The sequence below is a fragment of the Engystomops pustulosus genome, chromosome 11 (genome assembly GCF_040894005.1).
Source record: "Engystomops pustulosus chromosome 11, aEngPut4.maternal, whole genome shotgun sequence".
Taxonomy (NCBI): Eukaryota; Metazoa; Chordata; class Amphibia; order Anura; family Leptodactylidae; genus Engystomops; species Engystomops pustulosus.
In genome coordinates this window covers 2554641-2580760 of record NC_092421.1, presented here as the reverse complement: position 1 = coordinate 2580760, position 26120 = coordinate 2554641, and the positions used below count along the sequence as shown (strand labels likewise).

Sequence of the window (26120 nt, the reverse complement as noted above, 5' to 3'; positions counted from 1 at the left end):
AATGAGCACACCTGAGGCAACTTCTAAAAAGAGTAAAGTGACCACACCTCCTTATTTTGACTGACAGTCCTGTGCGTCTACAAGTCTCGACGTGAGCAGAAAGGACGCCAGCCCCCGGTTTTTACCAGAATGTGGTCCCTCTCCCTCCCAGGGAAACTGCAGTTCATCTCACCAATACAGGTCCTGTTATGGGCAGGTCCAAGCTGCGGAGCCACCTGCGACAGGGGGCCCAACACACTAAGGGAGAAAAGTTTGGGGTGACATTTCAATGATTGGAGGAGGCAGATTTAAGCTGGGACGTCTGCGTTGGGGGTTGTAAGGTCTATTGAGTCTGTTCTAGATGACAGGTTCCCTTTAAGTGCCATTTCTGAATCTTCTGGAATGATGGGAGTTCTAGTAGCGGTAAAGGCGCTTTACAGCCGTTCAGTGGAAGAAATATTATAAACAGCCAAAACGTAAAGAAATAATTGTAAAATCACTTTACCTCGACAGATGTGATACCGGGCTGCTGTCCAATGAGAACGCTGCCTTCCTCTTCCAGGCGGGCGATCCGCGGATCTCTGATAACAGCCTGACTTCTAATCAGAGGAGACACATCCAACACCCAATCAGATCCCAGCAAATAAGTCAGCTGATTACCGCCATTCATAGAATGTGCCACAAAATAAGCCAAAAACCGCACTAGAGCCCTCTGATACTGCGGGCGGCAACTTTGACCTCTGTGATCAGGGGGAGATTTACGGGATTCAGGATTTTCATTTTCCATTCCATTTCCTAAAGACCTGAAAAGACAGTTTTGGGCACATTGTCATTAGGGTGCAGTATACAGCGATACACACCTACGATTATTTATGTAACAAATTATGCAGGTATAAAACAACTTTCTGTTGTGAGATGCATTAATGCGGCGTCGCAGTTTTTTACTGGACCATGTTGTTACACTGTCTCTGATTGGAGAGTTCCATGCATTGCCCGGCACACACTATCCTCTTGTCCTGTATACAGCAAGGCATCCCCTGCGTACAGACCGAGCGTCTAATCATGTAAAACAACAAGTACATAAATCCCATTGATCATCAATGAGCGGCTGTAACTAAACTAATGCCTCCATCTGAATTATAAGACAATATTTAAATGAATTCATTTGTTGTATCACAAGAGGTTTGCAAATACTTTAGCCAGGATTTAACCTCTTCTTGGCGTTGGACATAATAGTACTGCACGGCGGGAGGCGACACCCTACAAGATGTAGGATAACAAGTCCAGCTTATCCACGACTGCAGATAATACTGATCACAAGTGTTCGCTTCTTACAGGCCGCAGTCAAACAAATGTCTGTTGTGGTACTGGGCAGCAGAGATAAAAATACAAATGCATCGCATGTCATCATTCGCTTCTCAGCGCTTTTCTAAAAAATGATGATGGTGGAGAGGGGGGGGGGGCCTAAATTGTAAAAAAGCTGTACCGTATTTTTCGGACTATAGGGAGCACCATCAATTAATGGCTGCTAAAACGTCTAGGTTCATATAGAAGGCGCACCGGATTATAAGGCGCACCTTTGATTTCTGAGAAAATCATACGCCTTACAGTCCGAAAAATACGGAAAATTACTCTTACTTTTGGATTTTTCATAACCTCCACAATAGCACTTACCGGAGGGATTCCCCGCCCCCAGGGATGGGAAACAACATGGACTCTTTAACCCCTTAAGGACCAGGCCCTTTTTTGTTTTAGAGTCTTTATTTTTCTCTACCCACCTTCAGAAATCTATAACTTTTTTATTTTTCCATGTAAACAGCTGAGTTTGGGCTTGTTTTCTGCGACTTCATCATAGTGACAGTATTTTAGATTCTATGCCCTGTACTGGGAAGCGGGAAAAAAAATTCTGAATGCAGAGAAAATAATGGAAAAAAAACGCATTTGCGCCGTTTTCTTGTGGGCTTAGATTTTACGGCTGTCACTGTGCGCCACAAATAACAGGTCTACTTTATTCTTTGGGTCGGTGCGATCACAGGAATAACAAATTTGTACAGGTTTTATAATGTTTTCATACATTTACAAAAATTACAACCTCCTATACAAAAAAAAAAAATTCTTCATTTTGCCGTCTTCTGGCGCTAATAACTTTTTCATACATTGGTGTACGGGGCTGTGGTGTCATTTTTTGTGACTTTTCAATGCTTCTCTTTTTAGGACTGTACGGCCTTTTGTTCACTTTTTATAGAATTTTTTCTATTTTTCAAAATGGCAAAAAATGATCATGTCTACTGAGGCGTCTACTATGGAATTAGTAGTTTTCCTAAAAAGAGTTAAATGGGCTAGAATTTATTCCCTGATAGATGTTCCTCCAGGTGATCCAGTCCCCGTGTATATCTTGCAACGTTAAAGAGGTGGAGCAAACGATGTGTTGCACCGCCCATACACGTTTTTAACCAATGAAGTGTTTTTTAAGGTGTAGGCGTGTCAGAGCTACGTAGTAAGACCTTTTGGTGGCCCGATTTAAAAACCAGGCGAGAACGCCAAAACATCTAGGCAAGATGAAGCGCTAGGATAAGGGCAAAACGATTCGTCCCCGAAACACTCCAAATGCATTTATTCTTCCCTCCCTGCAACACATGTCAATTTTAAGAATGTAAAAAATAACCTTTCCTTTCCGTTTTTGATGATTATTAAATGACTCTGTACTATTTGTCCCCCCGGGTTTGAGCATCACCACACAATTATATACGTCAGTATCCTCCGACGGCTCCAAGATCTGGACTTGTGCCATCTGGAGGAAAGGACTGGCAGCACTGCCCCTCTACATCGCTTTCCTTCTAGTAAACATAGAAGGTTTCTATAAAGAAAATATATTGGAAAATTGTATAACTTTTCATTACAAAATAACAAATTATTTGTAAAAGTGGACGAGCCCTTTAAGGCAAAGCTCTTTCTCCAATTTCCTTATATGTTGACCCTTTAAAAGTAGCCGGTTATTCAACTCCTTGTAAAGAAAATAGAATTTCTACATCAGTTGCAACAGAAGATAAAAAAACTTGTCACAATACGATTTCCTTTACCCTTAGGGTGGGCAGCGCCAGCGTATGGGGGGGGGGGGCCTAAGCCCAATCGCCTATGTGTTTCTGTGGATAAGCAAACAATGTACCAATCACACGCACATATGATCAGGCCGAGGGCCGCTCTTGTAATCGCAGCGCTAGCAGTACGTATGACCGCACCCTTATTATAATGTGTAGCCTTTCATTACACGGTCTGTCAAGGACTGTACGGTAACTTACCCTGAACCTGGTAAACGCTGCAACTTGGTATCCGACACCTCAACTCTCAGAGGAAGGAGAGGCACCCATATAGAAAGTGAAAGAGAGGAACGCAGACGTTCAAGCCAAAATTCGACTTTTACACCAACAGCTCCTTGAGTCTCCTTTCCCCCAACAAACAAGAAATCGCAGCCATCCGACACCTGCCAGAAAAAAAAAAATTAAAAAATTTGTAAAACTTCACTTTGTAAGGGTAATAAAGTGCGAATATCGAGCATATAAACGGCACCTGTATGATCTGGGCATTAGGGGTCTCACAACCGGCTTCTTTTGTGACATCCATGACGGATCCGCCGGCTTCTAAGGCGAACACCCGCACTGGAATTTTCTGCGAAATACCAGTCAGAGGAGCCGTATTCAGGATCTCGTGGGACTGTGGGAGAGAAGGAAACAATACATTTTTTTCTATCAATCAGTACAATTTAATAAGATTTTTTTGTGCACATAATTTAAGTTTCATCTAAAGTAAATCTCTCACCGGGAATGTAATATTTAGCTGCTGACAGGTTCCCATAGCTTATACTATGCTCAGTGCTGCTACATCGATTTCAGGCTCAACCAATGTTTGATCTCAAATTCCATTTATTCATAAAGTATTGAATAACGAACTACCCGTTTCGGGGGCGGAGTCAAGTTCTTAAATATTCGTGATCTGGTTGGAGGAGGAATATTGCTGACTGAAAAACAGTGGTGATGGGAAGTGAGGCTGTTGGGTTGGTGTGGGGTGCACGGCTTACCACCTTCCACTGCAGCGGCAGACCCCACTCTCCAGGGGATTGTAAAAGCTACTAATACTATCAGGCACAAGCTAAAAATTACATTCCTGGTGACAGGTGCTCTTTACCAGCTTTTATAGTTTGCAATTTTTTGTATTCATTGTATTTATATTACACAACATTCCAATATGCCTCCTCATTCACAACCTCAAGTTTTTTTATGATTGTTGCAGTCCATCAAAAATGTTTATGTGAGGTCACACGGCCAAGGATATAACGAGCAGTGCACCTGTGTGATGTCACACGGACAAGGATATAACGAGCAGTGCACCTGGCCAAGGATATAACGAGCAGTGCACCTGGCCAAGGATATAACGAGCAGTGCACCTGGCCAAGGATATAACGAGCAGTGCACCTGGCCAAGGATATAACGAGCAGTGCACCTGTGTGATGTCACACGGCCAAGGATATAACGAGCAGTGCACCTGGCCAAGGATATAACGAGCAGTGCACCTGGCCAAGGATATAACGAGCAGTGCACCTGGCCAAGGATATAACGAGCAGTGCACCTGGCCAAGGATATAACGAGCAGTGCACCTGGCCAAGGATATAACGAGCAGTGCACCTGGCCAAGGATATAACGAGCAGTGCACCTGGCCAAGGATATAACGAGCAGTGCACCTGGCCAAGGATATAACGAGCAGTGCACCTGTGTGATATCACATGGCCAAGGATATAACGAAGATACAATCGGGTTAAAAGTGGAGTTGCATGGGGTGATTGACTGGCCTGCAGCTCCGCATTATATAATTTATAGGGAGCCATCCAGGAGCCAGAAGAGCTCTTCTTAGTGAGGAACCTAATGAGCCAGTCACTAAAAGCCGTAATTAACATCACTACCTACCATGTGATGTGATGCATTATGAAGCAAACATACCCTGAGACTGCTGTAGCTACACTGATGCAGTATGAAGCAAACATACCCTCTTGTAGCTGCACTGATGCAGGATCAGATCTTGGTTATTTCCTGAGCTGAGGGGTTTTGCTGATAAAACAGATATAACATGATAATTAAGCTCTGTCACTTCTATGGCGGGTTCAGCGCTTCTCATAGCAGGAGAGTTTCTCTCTGCAGGAGAGGGTGTTGCAATCAGTTTTCTCCCTGCCAGACAGAATAATCAATTGCTGCACCATCCCCCAGCTGCTGTGTAGGAGTGATCCAGCTCAGGTTGATTAGTGCTTTACTAGTAATGCTTAGTCATGCTTTACTTAGCAGCCATTTGTAATTCCAAGCTCCTGTATGTAATGCGTTATATGCTCACCCAGCTTTCCCAAGGTTCTGAAGGTTATAATTGTTTTTTCAGCAAAATCCCTCAGCTCAGGGATTAACCAAGATCTGATCCTGCATCAGTGTAACTACAGCAGTCTCAGGGTATGTTTGCTTCATACTGCATCACATCACATGGTAGGTTTCCTTTAAGCTATACCCATTGTAGCATCCAACACGAACATCACTGTACCTTTACAAGTGGGACAATAGCTCTTAGGTCGTGATCAGAAACCAAAACTTCGGCGTTGCCTCTAACCCCTCCTGTGGCTGCAGCAGCTCCCGGAACTTCCAGCTGGAATGCGATTCTCCGAGACGCGGCAAATCCGACCGAGATATTACTCACAAGGAAATCCAAATAAGCCACAACTGGAGGAAACCTGAAAGAAAAAGACGCAGAAAATATGTAATTAAGATTTTTTGTTATTGATCCTACTGTTTATATTTCAGGAACAAGAAACAAGTTTTATAATTATTTTCATCAACAAAAACCTCTCCATTCGCAGGGTCAATGGCATCTTCAATCCAAAATGTCGTAAAACCTTCATTTTTATTTTCAAACGTAAGTTGTATTTAATATTTAAACTCTTTAAAACCGGCACGCGCTCTCCTAGGTCGTCTCTTTAGCCGATTTCAGCAAATTGTTTATAGTCGCCTTTCTATTGTACGCAGCACTGTATCCATGATTGTTGGTAAAGCTATAGTATCATGGTATCATATGGCTGTCCATTAAAGGGTTATTCCATCGTAGACAAGCGCCGACAACCAGGCGTGCGGGTGTAGCGAGGGTTTAGGGCTCACCGCGCACACAAGAGGTTAGCTGCCCGGTGAGCCAACGTCATAGAGGGGGGGTTAGGATCTGATAGGATGTGGGAGGGTTAGGACCTGAACCTAACAGTTATGAAATGTACTAGGCCAGCGATGGCGAACCTTTTGGAGACAAAGTGCCCAAACTACAACCAAAATCCACTTTTATATTGCCAAGTGCTAACGTGACAATTTGAGCAGTAACCTATTAATCTCTGCTGTATCACAAGTGTCAATCGTATGAGGGGGCGGGACTGTGGGCGGGTTTAAAGGGCGGTGACTGTTGCATGACGCGCGGCAGTCAGCGCCGGCCTATGGAGTGAGCAGGTCTGAGTGGTATTTTCATTGTACTCCACCGTAGTGTTAGTGTTATCGGAGGTTTCCGGTAACACTATAATTCTAACTGCAGCATTTAAGCACTAGGAGCTGCTTACTTTAGTAACCTCTCCTAGTGCCCAATTTCTGGGTGACAGCTCCTCTTTAAAGGGAGGGGCCTGGAAGATGATGTATATGGAGGCAGTCAGCACAGATCAGGTCATGCTACTATAAGGAAGGATTAATTACGCGTTGGCGCATGGTACACCAGTAAAGTATGTAACACTTCCAGTATGGCCGGTGTTGTGGCAAGATGCCATCTCTATGAGGTAATGTGCAGTGATGGCAGTTACACATCATTACTATGACAACACAGCAGGACAGTCTATTACATCATCAGTGGATCAGAACGTGAGAGGGAGGAGCTGTTACTGAGACCTGAGGGTTCATGGGAGTTGTAGTATCCTGTGAGGGCCATCTGGGAGATAACTAGATCTATTTTAAAACATTGTGAATTATAAAAGCAAAACTATTGAAGCTTTTGTGATTAATGACATTGACTTTTGTTGTAGTTGTTTGTTTATAGCATTACTCAGTATCAGATGCTCATATTCCCGGAATACCCCCTTTAAGTAAATCTTTGTATTCACAATAGAATAATACATAAATGAGCGTTCTCACCTACGCTCTAAAGATCCTCTTTGTGTCAAGTGTCCTGCTACGCTGTGGTGTTTTGCACCTCTCTGGATCTCGGTCTTTATCGCCCAAGTGTTTGGTGCTGCAGAACGTGCAAACAGGAGCTCCAGCCCGATGCGACAGCGCACCCTGTACATAGACAAAGCATGATATGGTAAATCCAGAACACTATAGTGAACATATTTATTAGGAATAGGGTTTATCTCACCTTAAAGTAAAACTAGGTTGTGTCCAATTATGTCTGAGGCTAACAGAGGCGGTGAACACCTCTCCAGGTAACAAAGCCTTGTCCGGAAGTGCGATCGTCATAAAATCCCCCACATTTAGATGCTGAACCTTGGGAGAGCTGACACCCATCATTTGTACAATCCCTGCCGTCTCCGATCCTTCATGTGAGAACTTGCAATCTTCAGAGACGGAGTAATTCAAGGTCACATTCACATGTCTTGAGGCGTGCATAAACCAAGGAGGAGAAAAAAGAAGCTCCACAACACAAACATCAAAAGGAAGCTGAAAAAGTGGAAGATCATGTGTTACAGTTCAGTTTCAGGTTAAAACAAAAAAAGGTAACATTTATAAAAAAACTAAATTTCCTCATAGGTCGATTCATAGAAAATATGATACCAATTGTTTTAATAGAATATCTACATAGACATAACATTGAATGACAATTGTGCAAATAACTAAACCTTCATTAGACTCTTATCCAGTTATTTAAAATGTTTCACTTTCATCACCTCCTAAATTCAAGGAACTAGTTAAACAAATCACGCAATTAGAAGGGAAAAGTACATTTATTTGAAACGAGATCAAGGAAGAAGTAGTTGATGGAGTGGCACCGGGTCGTATGGATTGTAATCCGATGTGGCTGCAGGATTCAGGGAATCTGGCTCAACAAAACCCAACAACAGGGAAGCGGCTCCAGAATACATAGTGAGGTTTATTTCACTTGAAAATGGCTACATAGAGATCGCTGAAACGTTGTATCTTTTCCACTGGTGAAATAAACCTCACTATTTATTCTGGAGCCGCTTCCCTGTTGTTGGATATTTGAAACGAAATCATATAAAGAAGTTCATAAAACATTGTGGGAAATGGATCCTCACACCCGGCTTAGCCGCCATGGCGCGGGTTAGTCCTGGGTTAGGCCTGCAAATTAAGCTCCGCCTCTCTCTCTTGGTATATCTGGTGCCGCACATTGTGAGCGCGTCTGAGATGGATCTAATGGTTGGTCAGATATTGAGACAACCCTCTCTGGGGCGGGGGATGGGGGGGTTATGCATGAATGTTTTTTTCTATGTATTTTCTTTCGTGTGCGGTTACAAAAAAAAAAAAAAAAAAAAGTTTGAAAATATTAAAAACTACTTGATTTAAAACAAATTCAATGTTTTATACCGGGGAGGGGTTTTAACCCCTTAGTGCCCACCCAAAGGTTTTTCCACCAGCCTAGCCTAAGTTCTGCATGGGTCCCCTGCGCAGGGAAGTGCAGTGACCCAAAATTACATCCAGACTCTTAACCCATTAGATCCCACAGTCACAACATTGACTGTGGGGTCTACGAACCTCCCTCGTCCTCCCGGCACCCCCACTACCGCATGGCAGGGTGCCGTCTACTCCGATGGACAGCCGCCCCTGGTCTGCCTGTCAGCCTAGGCAGGTGAAATACATGCTCATTGCAGTGCATTTGTATGAACAAGTGATCAGATGATCACTCGTTCAGGTCACGTTACAGTACTAATAAAAAAGCTAAATTTTAATTTTTTTTCAAGTAAATTTCCCAAAATCCCCAATACACAGGAATCAATATAAAATAAAATAAAATAAAAAAAAAACAAAAAAAAACACACAACTGTGTAGCCACCTTTCCGTAAAAAAAAAAAAAACGAGTTTTCATTGACTCGAACAAAGCTTGAGTTAGGGTTTTTCAGCACATTTTTTTGTAATAAAAGCTCGGCTTATATCAGCGGGTCCTAAAATTCCCAGTGCTTAACACTGTAATGGAAAAATGCGCTCAAATGTCAGAACTGCCACTTTTCTGTAATTTTGCTGCACCTAAATCTGTTAATAAAAAGTGATAAAAAGGTCACACAGGCCCCTATATTGTAGCATGGAAAACATCCCGCAAAAAATGACACCTTACACAGCTCCGTTCTGTGAAGTATGAAGGATCTGTGAGTCACGCAACTCCTGTGATGTCCCGTGTCCCGTGGGCTTCCAGTGGATGGAAGGTACCACAAAGAATGTAAACCCCCTCCATGATAACCGCTCCAATATCAGTGGTTAGAGGAATGACGAGCCTTTGACTTGCCCCTCCCACCCCCGATATGATGGTGGTTATACTGCAAAAGGCGTGCAGAGGATAATGACTACTCTGCCCCGCTCATCTTTTGGGAGGCAGCAGAATCCAGTAAGTCACATTACGTCCCGAGTCCAGCTGTCGGTGGGTCACAAGACTTGGAGCTCCCGTGAACTACAGACAAACTTTATTAGGATAAGGATAATATGGGTGACCCTACTTGAGTCATGTACTTACCCTTGTAAAGTTTGTTGTAAGTGCCCCCCCCTTCAAGAGCTTAACAATGCAATACAATGTGAGAATACACCCTAGAAAACAGACACAATGACGACTCACTTGTATTCGGCAGGATCCTTGAACAGATAAGCTCTCATGTTCGGCTTGTACGGTCACACACTGGTCAAGGGAGAATTTTGAATGCTCATCAATCCCTGATCGGTGAAATAATACGCGAGCCACGGGATCAGAGGGAGTAACAACCGCAGCAACAAGCTCACTCTGAATACCCTTCACCCGAGCGCCCAGCACTTCCCACGGGATACTCTGCAACAAAGAAACAAAACCACATATCAGACAATAAGAAAAACCGTTAAAGCCTCTCGCCAAGTTCTTTTAGTAACGACATTTGCGGAGGAGCGATTTCCACTTAGCAATCGGTGAATTGTGGCACTTGGATACGACCACGGCCGACATGGAGCAGCAGATGAGACGCCCCACAGACAAGATCATGTGTGCACAAGCTGGAAGCCTGCGGCAAAATCTCCCAACTCTGGCCTCTGGCACACAGAGCGGAAATAGAAACCACAGCTTCAGAAGAATCGATGAAAAATAATCATCTTTATCGAAAAATGAAAATCATAAAATATATAAAATTATGACATCTCAGAAAGAGACACATACAATGCACGCCGAGGAATAGTACACATTGGGGCAGGCCAGCCCGGCCGTACGCTACATGGGTGGGGCAGGCCGGCCCGGCTGTATACTATAGGGGGCTGGTTGGCTATATACTGGGAGACTGTGACCAATGCATTTCCCACCCTCGACTTATATTCGAGTCAATAGGTTTTCCCGGTTTTTGGTGGTAAAATTACGTGCCTGGGCTTATACTCGGGTCGGCTTATACTCGAGTATATATACGGTATGTTTGATTCACAATACATAGAAGTAAATGATAGATTTCCATTGATACACATGTATACATTTTGGATATAATCTTCGTTGGGTTTTCCACACGCCCCTATCTTACCTCTTGACTTTGGATGTGTTGAAGAGATGCCCTTACATGCGGCTCCCGGGCCCCAAGACGTGGAATAAAAAAGGTTTCACTGTGCGACTGCACCGACAAACTCTGCGGCAACGCAGAATCCACGCCCGATACGGCTTTCTGTAGGCGGAAGTATTGGGGAACATCTTTAACCTCCAAGTTTATTGGTAACATTGGAGTATTCAGAGAATGGCTGGCGGCTGCAGAGACAAAGATACAAATAGATTATTACCTTTTCTATAGAAATTCAAGCGATATGTGAGAGCAGCGGGAAGCAGGAGGAACAAATCCCCTCAAATATTCCATATTCCATAATACGGAGCAGATCACAAGAACACACCCAGAGATGACCCGAGCAGCTAGTCCTGGTACCGGATAGGACCTAACCTGAGCTCCATCTAATCTCCCAGTGTTATGTTAAACAGCTCTGGCATTAACCCCTTCACTTACAGCTGATGTTTACCATATAGTACGATTATAGCATAAATATAGCATACTACAGCCAGGGAGAGAGCAGGAATGGGCTCAGCTAACACTCCCAGCAGAGGAGACAGAGACGGATTAGCCATAGCAGCTCAGATATAACATTCTGACTGAGGGGCAGTTGGCAGTCTAATTCCCTACAAACGAAGGAAAGATTTATTAAAGGGTTATTAACACGAACTAAAGTTAGGCCCTAATAATGGGAGAGGGCCTAACTTGCTGATCAGTGGGGGGGGGGGTCTCCGTGCCGAGACTCCCACAGATCGCGAGAACGGGGGGTCCGTCAGAGTAACGGAGCAGACGGCTGCACATGACCGTTCTGCTCCATTAATCTCTATGGAGCTGACAGAGATCAGGGAGCGCCGCGCTCAGCAATCTCCGCCAGCGCCATAGAGATTAATGGAGCAGAACTGTCATGTGCAGCCGTCTGCTCCAATAATCTGATGGAGTAATGTGACAATCCCCCCCCCCACACACACACACACTATATTTTTAATCAAAAAGTGCAAAACACTTTACACTGTAAACATTTCATATTCTCAGATAATATGTCACACCGATCATTTAATCATTAAACAATACTGACTTAGGTCGTAAAGATAATTCTCTAAAACACCAAAAATCAAACATAATAATCTGCACACGAGTCCTTCCATCTCCAACCTAAACTTCATTCTGCATCAATTTTCCAGAGAATAGCGAATTATATGCACAATGTTATGTTGAATTAATTAAGAATTCCATCCAATAAAACAATTTCTAAAATTGCTACAAACTCTCCTCCAAATAATCTGAGAACCACTTGTCGGGCGATTTCCATGTGTCTTCTAGTTGTCAGTGCAATTAATTGAATTAGTCGATGGCTTTGTATCTGATCATTGCCGGTATATCCTCCAGCAAACAAAGCAGTACCCAATGGGGATCGGATGAAGAGACAAGCGACTATAGGGCAATGCCAGCAGATATGTCACCCAGGGTGCTACAGCCCCGGAGACAAGTGTTGGGCAGATACATAGTAGCAGGTTTGGCAGGTATATAGTAGCCCTATGTAGCAATCTACGGGAAGGTTTCCATTAGCAAAACCTATCGGCTACCTTTATGGTTTTGCAGCAGTGTCTCCATCTTGACAAAGAGAACTGGCAGCCCAGGTCGCCCTCCCACGGTCCCATGAAGCGCGACGTCCGGGGGAGAAGCATTAAAGATACAATAGAAGAGGGGGATCGTCCCTCTACCAAACGGATCATTTATACATGTGCTGCCATCTAGCCACGGATCGGCGCTCCCCGTGACGTCATCAGGGAGCGCCGATCCGTCACCATGACAGCCTCGGGTCTTCCGAAGAGCCCAGGATGTCTCGTTTTAACCCATTCATTACAATGTGCTAATTGCACATTATAATGAATGAAGAGTAAAGTGATCAAAAGGCCGCACAGTCCTAAAAATTATAGCAATGAAAGCTGCATCAAAAGTCGCACAAAATGACACCACCCACAGCTCCGGGCACCAAAGTATAAAAAAGTTATTAGCGCCAGAAGATGGCAAAATCCCCCCAAAATATTTTTGTACAGGAGGTTTTAATTTTTGTAAATGTATGAAAACATTATAAAACCTGTACAAATTTGTTATTCCTGTGATCGCACCAACCCAAAAAATAAAGTAGACCTGTCACTTGGGGCGCACAGCGAAAGCCATGAAATCCAAACCCACAAGAAAACGGCGCAAATGCGGTTTTTCACCATTTTCACTGCATTTGGAATTTTTTTCCCGCTTCCCAGTACACGGCACGGAATCTTCAATATCATCACTATGAAGTGCAATCTGTTACACAGAAAACAAGCCCCCGCGCAGCTCTGTATGTGGACTGTGGGGTCATTTTGGTGGGGTCGGAGTTGTGATAAAATGGACCAACTCAAAAATATAAAATTAATTGGTACAGAATGATCGATGTAGAGTGTGCGGAATACATTCAACACCAGCAGAGATCGAACTAACAATTATACATTATGGCAGTTTTCATTTTTAATGAAATTAAGAGTGCACAACCTTATATCGTCTCCTCAGAAATGTCAACCTACAGAGCAGACTATGAAATCGGGCCCTAGACACCCCTGTCCATACTATGGGTGACGCCAGACCCTCTAACCCCCCCCCCCCAACTGGGGGTTGGAGGGAGGAGAAACAATGTAATTTTTTAAAACTTTTTTTCATAATTTTTAATAATTCTTAAACTTGGGCTCCCCGTAGCAAAAAATTCCTTCCTGACCCCTAATATGACGGTCAGAATAACTCCCTGGATCAAAAGAAACCACTTATAAGAAGTTTTATTCCCATACAATGTGATCTTATTGCTCTCCAGAAAGTCATCCAGGCGGCTCCTAAACAAGTACAAAGTATCCGCCGTCAGAACCTCCTGCAGCAGAGAGTCCCATATCTATTAAAGGAGATCAAACATCGGTCTTACTGATGGTAGAAGTGTCCTACCAAGAAGTTTTTCCTAAAAAATTAGGCCAATTTTCTGGGGTACTCCGACTACTCCACCAGAGCACCTCAACTTTTAATTTATTCACTTCCCCCCGTTCCGATACAAGTGCATAGAGCAGGTAACGGAACAGAGGGACTGAACAAATTATAAGACGTGGAGCTCTGGTAGAATGGCCGGAGAGCTCCAAATTAATTTAGGAATTAACGAACTTTTAGAAACGAACTTCTTGGTAGGACACGTCTACCATCAGTAAAACTGATATTAGATGTCCTTTGGTATGTACTATGCTCTGTGGGGACTGGGGGGGGGGGTGTGCTAAAAATGACTCTCCTGGTGACAGGTTGCCTTTAAGCTATTAACTGGCTAGGTCCTGAAGGGGTTAAAGGATATCTGCCATTGAAATAAAGTAAAATGAAAATAAACATACTTACCTATAGTCTTCATCCCGATTCCGGCGCTTGTCCTCTTTAATGCTGACATGTCGCTGAAAAAAAAATAATAATAAAAAGCAGCCCGGAGGTTGGGGACGCGATATCCGGTGCTCCATGCTGTTAATTATTCATGACTCCAGTGTGACGTCATCTTCCTCTCCTACAAGCCAGTATATCTATTCCAAAAGGAAAACATTCCCACCTGTAGAGAGCACTGTTTGGACATGGTTACGTCTCTTCAGTACAGCGTAGGGACTCCACACGTCTGCAAGGAAGCCTCAATTGGCAAACTCTCCATAAGGAGAACTCTTCCCGACCCTAGACACAAGCCTCTCACTCTAGCTAGTTCCCTACACTGTACTGAAAAGATGCAAACATGTCAAAACAGCGCCGTCTACACTGGTGTCTAATGGATATACTGGTTTGGCTTTAATCTTACATCAAGTCATTAGGCTTCTTGAAAGTCAAGCTTGATGGTAAGGGGTCTGCCTTACAAACTAGCAAAACCGGTGTGGCCTCCTTGTAGGAAGTCCACCACTTTGTTTTCTGATTCTCTGAGTGAGGCTGCAGTCAAGGTCTCTAGATGCCCCGTTGAAGATTTTCCCAGATACTTCCATTAGGTCAGGGAACGAGTGTCTCCTTGGCACCGAAGTAACGACAGTCGTGATATTGTCTGATAGACCCTTCACCTTCCTGATGTTAGGTTGTAGCTGAAGTCTTTTCAGAGTATTCAAGACCGTTGTCAGTTCTCTTAAGTTTTAAGATTGGCTTCTCATCTGGGGAGACCATGTACCCTGCAGGTAGGTGTCGAGGAAGAAGGCTCCCAGCCTATGAGGTTAGCTTCTGTCTGATTGGATACAATCCTAGTTGTCTCAAGGTTAAGAATGTCCGGTCTCTCTGGACGATCAATAAAGCTGCAATAAGAAGATTGTCCAGGGAACTACTACCCGTCCTCCTCGGGAACGTAGGGACTTCCGCCATGACCTTTGTAAAGATTGTTGGCGAGGATGAAATCCCGAAGGGTAAAGCTCTGGAATGGATGACCCTTCCTTTTTCTTCCACTGGAACAGGTACAATTACATTCATTGTGAGTAGATCCCGATATGGGGTGGAAGGGGAGCGGAATCCTAGATTATAGCCCGATACGATTTTTAGAATCCACTTGTTCTGTGTGACGTTCTTCCATGATTACGAAAAAAAAGAAGTCACCCCCCCCCCCCCCCCCCCCGGGCATCACCGTTTTTTGTTTTGTTACTGAATATTGGAAAACAGGAAGAGTCTTCCTCTGGCTCCTTTAGAGTAATCCTCAGCGCCCCCGCTTCCTTTAAGCTGGTCCTGGGTGTCTCTAGGGCCCCAGAAGGAAGGAGTCATTGTGGCCCTTCTTACTTCTGGGAATCCTTTTTTCTTGTCAGCCCCTTTTTCTAAAACATGATCCAGTTTGACTCCAAACATTTTGGGATTTTTCATAGTTTCGCATTTCATCAGTTATTGCCTCCCCACGGTCTTAACCACAGGGCGCGGCGATCTGAATTAGACAGCGCAAGATGGCGTCTGCAAGAAACCATGTGACAGATTCAGGAAGGGGAAAAGCCTGTAAGAAATGTTTGTCTGCTTTGAGATGTTCGAGTACATCCAGCCAGTGCGTCACTCTCTCCATATTCCATTTCATATTAAACATGGCGGATTCCCATATCTTCGTGAGGAGACTCATATTTACGAGCCTTTGGGTCAGATAACTGGTAACATCTTCCAATGGACGCTCCGTCTTTTTCACAACTTCAGATCGTTAAACATCTCCCTTGGGCATTCGTTCTTATGTCTCAGTCTCTTTGGGCATCAAAGTGAAGCGTATTCCCAAATTCCGTAGAAACGTAAGCTTGATTTTCCGGGTTGTTCCATTCTGCCTGGATAATATCCTTGAGTGTCTGGTTATTTGGAAAAACCCTTTTCTTTTTGGCTTTATGACCCCCATCCTCTAGGATTGATTTATGTTCCACAATATCTTCTGCATTTCACGTATTTCTAACTGTTCTTAATAGATTATCGTCATCAATACTATGTGGTGGTCGCGTTATTCACGGCACCCAGGGACAACGGGGAGGAGCCAGTGTCGTCCGCCATGAACGGGAAGGATTTACACAGCATGCGGTGACCCCTAGGCTGGAGGCAAGGAGCCCAACATGGTGGTATGGCAGGACCATAGTTTACACCGACTCGTGTAAGCTTACACCCAACAGAAGACTCTGCAGGACGGGCCCCCTGCCGCCGTGGGCCCCATAGCAGCTGCTGCCGCTGTAGTTACACCCCTGGAGTTCACACATTGCATTGTATTTCGAAACACAGTTCAAACACAACGAGGATTGGCTTGTCCCGATCACATATGCGTTTCCTTTGAAAGGAATGTAATAAGTAACAAGCATCATGGGGTTATGTATCGTTTACAGACCAGTCCCTAAAGAGACTGGGCTGCAATACAACACAATGATCAGCGCCTTTCTTTGGGGTGGGGTCAGGTGTTCCCATTGATCCGATATTGACGTCCTATTCTAAGGACAAGTGATAATGAATAAAAGAATCCTGGAATACTCATTAACCTGCTGATTAACACAAACAAATAAATACTTTATAAAGAAAACTATGATTGACATGCGGCATTTTGAAATGCAATAGAAAATCTAAGAAGAGATTTGCCCGATTACATTGCTGTCATACATTAACACTTCTCCCGAGCTGCACCAATTCTCTGGAATGTCCTTCCCCGGACTATCAAACTAATACCACACCCCCAAAGCTTCAAACCTGCTCTTAAAACCCATCTCTCTAAGCAGCCCATCACATCACTAACTGCATGAAATGTCACCTCTTTACTAACCTATCCTATGTCCTATCTCCCGTCTGTTATCCAGCAAACAGCTGATATATACCGAGCTCCAGGCTTCTCCGCAGTCACTTTCACCTTGGACCATGTAAATAAGATGCGGCTGATGGCTGGTTCAAGCAGCAGAATTTTTATTTATTAAATTTTATACTGTTCCCTTTCTAAAGAATGGGCTGGACAATTTTCAACCTCTTGTGTCCCCCCCTCATCCTCATAGACTGTAAGCTCTTGTGTCCCCCCCTCATCCTCATAGACTGTAAGCTCTTGTGTCCCCCCCTCATCCTCATAGACTGTAAGCTCTTGTGTCCCCCCCTCATCCTCATAGACTGTAAGCTCTTGTGTCCCCCCTTCATCCTCATAGACTGTAAGCTCTTGTGTCCCCCCCTCATCCTCATAGACTGTAAGCTCGTGTCCCCCCCTCATCCTCATAGACTGTAAGCTCTTGTGTCCCCCCCTCATCCTCATAGACTGTAAGCTCGTGTCCCCCCCTCATCCTCATAGACTGTAAGCTCTTGTGTCCCCCCCTCATCCTCATAGACTGTAAGCTCTTGTGTCCCCCATCATCGTCATAGACTGTAAGCTCTTGTGTCCCCCCTCATCCTCATAGACTGTAAGCTCTCGTGTCCTCCCCTCATCCTCATAGACTGTAAGCTCTTGTGTCCCCCCTCATCCTCATAGACTGTAAGCTCTTGTGTCCCCCCTCATCCTCATAGACTGTAAGCTCTTGTGTCACCCTCATCCTCATAGACTGTAAGCTCTTGTGTCCCCCCTCATCCTCATAGACTGTAAGCTCTTGGGTCCCCCCTCATCCTCATAGACTGTAAGCTCTTGTGTCCCCCCTCATCCTCATAGACTGTAAGCTCTTGTGTCCCCCCCTCATCCTCATAGACTCACCCATCCATCACGGCGGGTGTCGGCTGCATAACACAGATGACACCCGCCTGTAACTGCAGCGGAAAGTTCACTGGTTTTTCAATGGAACGCAGACCCGCGGTGGGAACGCCCTGCGCCCGCCCCCTTCACTGCTGCCATTATTTCACTACTTCTATGCCTGGCAGTGATAAATCTCCCCCATAAAACTCTGTTTACTTACTATTAGAAGTATAAAAAGCTGTGTACAGGGAGCCTTAGTGGAAGTCTGAGACATCGTTGAGGACTCCGTGTCATGTGTCCAGGGTGAGGTCATCTAAGGTTCTTTAACAAGACATTTGCATCTACCTCTTCTATATATCTGATCACATGAATTTCATGTGATCAGATACATACATGGGGTAGACTTTGCAAATGTTACAAGGTAAAAGACCTTAGGTAACATCACCCTGGTCACACGACATTGCTGAATGATGATGAGGCATATGACATGGGGAGGAGTAGATGGGAGGGGCTGGCCGAGCAGCACGCGCCCCCTCTGATACCAGGTAGGATAACATAAAGTTGATTTTATGGGGATGTGAGGGAAACTATTTTTAGCTAAAAGAAAGAGCGTTTCCCACGCTAAGTGCTGCACTCCGCATTCTCTGTCAGCTCCAGCGCAGCTCAGGTCATGCGCAAGCAGATGCTCCGGCCAACTTGGTGGTGCTACAAGGGGTTAAACTGGGGTACACTGCACCTCTGTTCTAGCGATCAGTGGGGGTCCCATCACTGAGACCCCCACTGATTAGCAATCCACAGGATGGGCCCCGACTTAATTTGCTTTTATAAGGCTCTAGGAGAACCTGTCACATTTAAAGGGGTTGTCCGAGACTTCTTAAAAAACAAAAGGTGGCCGGGAGGGGGCTGCTTATAAAAATAAAGATATACTTACCTTCCGGCGCCCTCTGCTGGATTCAACTTCCGGCCGGACCCCACACCCATCCGTCCAGCATATACAATGCTGTGAATAGGGACGGGTGGGCGCGGCTGGTCACGGCCGGCCGGAAGCTGAGTCCAGAACTCCGGCGGCCATGTTTATTTACATGGCGCCCGGAGCGGCAGCAGTGCAGGACACCCAGAGGGTGCTGGAAGGTAAGTATAGCTTTATTTTTATAAGCAGCTCCTCTCAGACACCTTTTATTTTTTTTTTTAAGAAGTCTCGGACAACCCCTTTAATAAAACTGTACAGCAAAGGGTCAGATATTTGAACGAGGCGCCTGTGATTGTCACGGAAATTTCTGGCCACATAGATACGGGACTTATGGCACCAGGTTATTCCCTGTACATTTCTGAGTGATCTCGGTCTCATACGCTGATATATATATATACTGTGCCTGTTCTATGAGAGATTTATTCCATGGCTATTGGCGGTTTATCTAGAGGTATATATATATATATATATATATATATATACACACATGGTGCTTGCCTTCTGTATACGCTCTACACGCTGGGACAGTATATAACTAGATATGACACAATGCATTTACCTACTGACCGGTAACTGCCCCGACCCCTTTGTATGTCATTGTAGCGATGGTACTGTACACTGATGCTCTATGATGTCCTGTGACCCTATTATATTCTCAGGAATGATACTTTCAATGGTCTCTACAGAAGGTCTATCACCGGGGACCCTATGGATCAGGACCCCATGGATGAGGACCCCATGGACCGGGATGAGGACCCCATGGACAGGGATGAGGACCCCATGGACAGGGATGAGGACCCCATGGACAGGGATGAGGACCCCATGGACAGGGATGAGGACCCCATGGACAGGGATGAGGACCCCATGGACAGGGATGAGGACCCCATGGACAGGGATGAGGACCCCATGGACAGGGATGAGGACCCCATGGACAGGGATGAGGACCCCATGGACAGGGATGAGGACCCCATGGACAGGGATGAGGACCCCATGGACAGGGATGAGGACCCCATGGACAGGGATGAGGACCCCATGGACAGGGATGAGGACCCCATGGACAGGGATGAGGACCCCATGGACCGGGATGAGGACCCCATGGACAGGGATGAGGACCCCATGGACAGGGATGAGGACCCCATGGACAGGGTGAGGACCCTATGGATCTTGCGGATTGCTATAGGATAAGATGTAGGCGCTTGTCTCCCATACAATAATAAATGTGGGCGCTGCCGGGTGCATCTGTAGGTCCCTGGGACACACCACACGCCGTAACACGGATCCACAGACAGAAGCCGGCGCGTACCTTGTGCCAAGCTCAGGAGGTGCAGCAGCAGCAGCGGCGGCCGGGTCACCGCGTCCATCCTGCGCTCCGGGCGTCTCCTCACACGCGGCGGGCTCCGGGTGTCATGATGGGCGGCCGGGCGTGTCAGTGCACACAGTGCTCGGGCGGGGGCGCTACACCCCGGGCAGAGAGGTGACCCGCGGGCAGGAGGCAGATGTCACCATTCCTGCGGCGACTACAAATTGTCTCTTCACATCCGACAAAGGCAACAAGAGACAAAAGAGGGCGGGAGGGGGAGGAGGGAGACACAGGACCCGCCCATCCCCCACCTGCCTGACAGTCTCCTGCCCATCCCCCACCTGCCTGACAGTCTCCTCACACCCTGCACCTGCCTGATGGGCCATACACAATGGGGACTTGCCTCAGGGCCATGCCACACGTGGCGTTTTATTCTTTGCGTTTTTGCATCCTTGAAAAACGCATCATATTTGCATTTTAGCTTTTTCAGTGGATTTTCTAAGGCTGCGCTCACACATTGCATTTAGTTTGCATTTAACACCATGTTGACACTTTATCCTGCATGTGTCGCTTCCCCGCTCAGGTCCCCGGAGTTCACCTTCTTCTTCCAGGTGCATGTAAGTGCATTGTCCGTGTATAATGTGCTGTGCGGGGAGTCACTAAGATCCTGCCCCCGATATCCTGCATGTGTCACTTCCCCGCTCAGGTCCCCGGAGTTCACCTTCTTCTTCCTGGTGCATGTAAGTGCATTGTCCGTGTATAATGCGCTGTGCGAGGAGTCACTAAGATCGTGCCCCCGATATCCTGCGTGTGTCGTTTCCCTGCTCAGGTCCCCGGAGTTCACCTTCTTCTTCCTGGTGCATGTAAGTGCATTGTCCGTGTATAATGCGCTGTGCAGGGAGTCACTAAGATCCTGCGCCCGATATCCTGCATGTGTCGCTTCCCTGCTCAGGTCCCTGGAGTTCACCTTCTTCTTCCTGGTGCATGTAAGTGCATTGTCCGTGTATAATGCGCTGTGCGGGGAGTCACTAAGATTGTGCGCCCGATATCCTGCATGTGTCGCTTCCCCGCTCAGGTCCCCGGAGTTCACCTTCTTCTTCCTGGTGCATGTAAGTGCATTGTCCGTGCATAATGCGCTGTGCGGGGAGTCACTAAGATCCTGCGCCCGATATCCTGCATGTGTCACTTCCCCGCTCAGGTCCCCGGAGTTCACCTTCTTCTTCCTGGTGCATGTAAGTGCATTGTCCGTGTATAATGTGCTGTGCGGGGAGTCACTAAGATCCTGCACCCGATATCCTGCATGTGTCGCTTCCCCGCTCAGGTCCCCGGAGTTCACCTTCTTCTTCCTGGTGCATGTAAGTGCATTGTCCGTGTATAATGCGCTGTGCGGGGAGTCACTAAGATCCTGCCCCCGATATCCTGCATGTGTCGCTTCCCCGCTCAGGTCCCTGGAGTTCACCTTCTTCTTCCTGGTGCATGTAAGTGCATTGTCCGTGTATAATGCGCTGTGCGGGGAGTCACTAAGATCCTGCCCCCGATATCCTGCATGTGTCGCTTCCCCGCTCAGGTCCCTGGAGTTCACCTTCTTCTTCCTGGTGCATGTAAGTGCATTGTCCGTGTATAATGCGCTGTGCGGGGAGTCACTAAGATCGTGCACCCGATATCCTGCATGTGTCGCTTCCCCGCTCAGGTCCCCGGAGTTCACCTTCTTCTTCCTGGTGCATGTAAGTGCATTGTCCGTGCATAATGCACTGTGCGGGGAGTCACTAAGATCGTGCGTCCGATATCCTGCATGTGTTGCTTCCCCGCTCAGGTCCCCGGAGTTCACCTTCTTCTTCCTGGTGCATGTAAGTGCATTGTCCGTGCATAATGCGCTGTGCAGGGAGTCACTAAGATCATGCGCCCGATATCCTGCATGTGTCACTCCCCGCTCAGGTCCCCGGAGTTCACCTTCTTCTTCCTGGTGCATGTAAGTGCATTGTCCATGCATAATGCGCTGTGCGGGGAGTCACTAAGATCCTGCACCCGATATCCTGCATGTGTCGCTTCCCCGCTCAGGTCCCTGGAGTTCACCTTCTTCTTCCTGGTGCATGTAAGTGCATTGTCCGTGTATAATGTGCTGTGCAGGGAGTCACTAAGATCGTGCGTCCGATATCCTGCATGTGTCGCTTCCCCGCTCAGGTCCCTGGAGTTCACTTTCTTCTTCCTGGTGCATGTAAGTGCATTGTCTGTGTATAATGCGCTGTGCGGGGAGTCACTAAGATCCTGCGCCTGATATCCTGCATGTGTCGCTTCCCCCGCTCAGGTCCCTGGAGTTCACCTTCGTCTTCCTGGTGCATGTAAGTGCATTGTCCGTGTATAATGCGCTGTGCGGGGAGTCACTAAGATCCTGCGCCCGATAAGGATTATCCATAAAGCTTCATTACAGACTCCTTACAGCTGATCATTGCATTCTGGAACTATAGTAACATCCAGAGAACTTCACCAGAGGGAAGAGGGGTTTGTCTGTAACTAGGGGTCGTCTGTGTTAGTAATCACTGTATTATCTTTTCACAGATATTAATGTGTGAAGGTGAATCAACTTCACCTAACATATCCGTTCCCTTGTCCTCGAAGTTGGAAGACTAATCTTCTCTGGATGTGACTTGGTCGTTCCAACACCTGGAGTCGGTTATTTGTGAATCTTCTTTTGTAGATTTTGCTTTATATTTGGGATCATTGATTCGTTGGAAGATAAATCTTCGTCTCAGCTTTTTCAGACTCCGTGATGCCACCACCATGTGACGGTGGGGACGGTGCGTCCCCCGCAATGTGTGACGGTGAGGACGGTGCGCCCCCCGCCATGTGTGACGGTGAGGATGCTGCGCCCCCCGCCATGAGTGACGGTGAGGATGCTGCGCCCCCCGCCATGAGTGACGGTGAGGATGCTGCGCCCCCCGCCATGTGTGACTGTGGAGATGGTGCGCCCCCCGCCATGAGTGACGGTGGGGATGGTGCGCCCCCTGCCATGTGTGACGGTGGGGATGGCGTGTTGCTCCTAAGCCAAACAAATTGTTTGCCATTATGGCCAAAAAAGTTGGTTTTTGGGTTCCTCTGACCAGAGCCCCTTCTTCCATGTTTGGTGTCTCCTAAGTGGCTTGTGATGCTAATGAGTTGGAGAAGCTCCAGCCTGTGTCACTACTGTCCATTGCAGCTTGATACCCCCTTTAATTGTGAGGTCGTCGGCTGTCATTTTCTGGACTAGGCTAAAACCACTCATAGTGGGGTGGGGGGGGGGGGTGGGGGGGGGCTGAATATATCAAATCCAGACAGAGCCAAGAGTTACATCTGTGACTTAAGCCGGAGAACCTCTGAATCATTTGCATAATTTTGTAAACTTGCTTTTATGAGACTTGTGTCGTTCCTGGATATAACAAACTGTGCCAGAACCTAAAAGAGATGAAGAGCTTCCACTTAGGGCAGCCTGCCATCTGCAAATGGAAACACTTCTTTATTCATCTGAAGCTTTTCATTGTTCGGCTGAACTTGTTGTACCCAAACTTTTACAGGTTAGTTCAATGCTACAGACAAGACATGGAATACATTAATGGCATCTTTGTGGAAATCTAGAGGACCCAATAACACCTGTTCCTACAATACATTTTCATATTGCATGTTCATCACTTCCAAGGACACACCGCTCAGACCATCGTTTCTGGGGCTGGGATGTACCAGGTACCGTATATGGTGGAAATCAGTAGTCTGATCCACTCTATACTGGACTTTTAATGGGTTGGCCAATCTTATGCACGTTGCCCATGTGTCTTTACAATAATTGCTGAATGTTCATCAAGTGATTCAGAAGTACTGCTACTTACTTTTGTGACTCATCCTGCTCTCACCCCCTCCCTAGGGTCTGTTAGTAAGACAAACTTAAAGAAAGGCAGGATGGGAGTCACCAAGAGGAGTGAGAAAGCTGTTGGATCGGCTTGAAGGGCACTTTTTGTGTACCATATGGTCAAGCTGCCCTCACAACAGCTCGATGGGGTGAAGATCTGGTGACTGGGGAAGAAGCAGCAGCTGGTGTCTATCTGTAACAGAGCGGCCCCCCAAATACTTCATGAATAATTTTGAGGGGCTTTGGGTCAATATCCTGCTGTGGGATGAAATTGGCTCCAATCAAATGCTTTCTGTAGGGTATGGCACAGCGATGCAAAGTAGGGTGATGGCCTTCCTTATTTAAAATCCATTTAACCTTGTACAAATCTCCCACTTTACCAGCACCAAAGCAACCCCAGACCATCACATGACCCCCACCATGGTCACAGATGGCGTCTTCCATCATCTTTTCAGTTGTTCTGCATCTCACAAAATGTTCTTCTGTATGATCCAAACCCCTCAAACTTGGATTTGTCTGTCCATAGCACTTGGTTCCAGTCTTCCTCTGTCCTATGTCTGTGTTCTTTTGCTCATATGAATCTTTTCATTTTTTTTAACCAGTCTCTTATATGGCTTTTTCTTTGCCCCCCTGCCCTGAAGGCAGCATCCTGGGGTCCCTCATCACTGTAGAGGGTGACACTGGCGTTTGGCGGGTGCTATTTAAGGACATATGAGGAGTTGGTTTCTCATACTAAAGACTTCAATGTACTTGTCTTGTTGCTTAGTTGTGCAGTGGGGCCTCCCCCTTCTAGTTATACTCTGGTTAGAGCCGCTCTCTGCTCACCTCTGAAGGGAGTAATACACATGGCTGTAGGAAACCTTCAGTTTCTTAGCTATTTTTTTTTTGCAAGGAATGGTTGTAATATCCAAGAACAAGAATGGATTGTCAAGTTTCACATAAAAGTTTTTTTTCTTGCTTTTGTTAGAGTTCATTGAAAACACAGATGTGATGCTCCAGATTCTCAACCAGCACAGAGGATGAGCAGTTTTGTAGCATCTTTAATCATCCAAACTGTTTTCAGCAGTGCTAGCATATTTAAGGGTTTTCTAAAAATCTATTATCTTTGTTACACATTAGCAAACACAATGTACCACTAAACCAATGGAGTGGTGGTTGTTGTAAATGGGCCTATATACAACTATAGCATTAAAAAAAATCAGACATTTGCAGTTAGAATGGTCATTTACCACAGTAACAGTGTATACAGGGTGTTTATGGCTCAATTCATGTTAACTTCATTAAAAGAAAATGTGCGTTTCTTTCAAAAATAAGGAAATTTATGAGCGACTCCAAACTTTTGAGCGGTAGTATATATGCAGAGCCTTGTCTAATGCAACAGATTTATGAAGGTGCCAACCCCTTTAACATTAATTGCACTTCCTTAGTCCTATTAATAAGTGACAAACCAAACAAGGAAGCAAGAATCAGTCACTACAATACATTTTGCTCCAAATGGCGCTCGCAGGATTTACGCTTTATTTTTCGTTTTCTGACTCCTTCTGTTATTAAGAGTAACAGAGAGAGATGAGCCGCATGATCCAACAGCTACTCATTATTGGAGAGAATTTGGGGTCCCGCCTTTCTAATGATCTCCACCCAGCTCTGACCCTCTCTCTGGGAAATACACAAAAACAAAACTATTTAAGTTTTCCTTGAAACATTTGTCCAGTGACTTCAGATTACGGTTCTGTATTATGTAGTCTGAACACAACAATGAATCCTCCCCTCCCTCTGAGCCAGAGGTCACTCGATTGTTACCCCTAATGAGGTACATGTTTGGCCTTTCCAATTATAAGGCCTCATCCCCGGCCATTGGGGGACGTATATATACGTCGGATATACACCGCTCATAGGCCGGCAACGTACCGTGAAAACATAGGACATGTGCCATTTTCCTCTACGGGGAGGGGCGGGGGTGCGCCCTCCTCTCCCCGGTGCCGCCTTGTGCCCGCCATGCTACGGTACAGCGGGCACACGTCAGTGTGAATTCAGGCTTCAGTCTTGAAACCTCACTCGTGTTTTGTAAACTAGAAGCTCTCCAGG

The 26120-nt window shown here is 46.0% G+C and overlaps 1 protein-coding gene across 1 annotated transcript in view; it reads right to left on the bottom strand.

Annotated features, from left to right (window-relative positions):
* Window positions 1–20435, bottom strand: part of TMEM132A (transmembrane protein 132A) — a 29723-nt gene extending 9288 nt beyond the window's left edge. The window contains exons 1-9 of the mRNA XM_072131112.1: window positions 20162–20435; window positions 10724–10941; window positions 9811–10017; window positions 7387–7688; window positions 7164–7307; window positions 5554–5740; window positions 3547–3690; window positions 3279–3460; window positions 485–782 (exon numbers count right to left, since the gene is read on the bottom strand). Coding sequence (XP_071987213.1) covers window positions 485–782; window positions 3279–3460; window positions 3547–3690; window positions 5554–5740; window positions 7164–7307; window positions 7387–7688; window positions 9811–10017; window positions 10724–10941; window positions 20162–20219 — 1740 coding nt within the window. The 5' untranslated portion in view covers window positions 20220–20435. The remainder of the gene's footprint in view (window positions 1–484; window positions 783–3278; window positions 3461–3546; window positions 3691–5553; window positions 5741–7163; window positions 7308–7386; window positions 7689–9810; window positions 10018–10723; window positions 10942–20161) is intronic.
* Between the last annotated feature and the right edge of the window lie 5685 nt (window positions 20436–26120).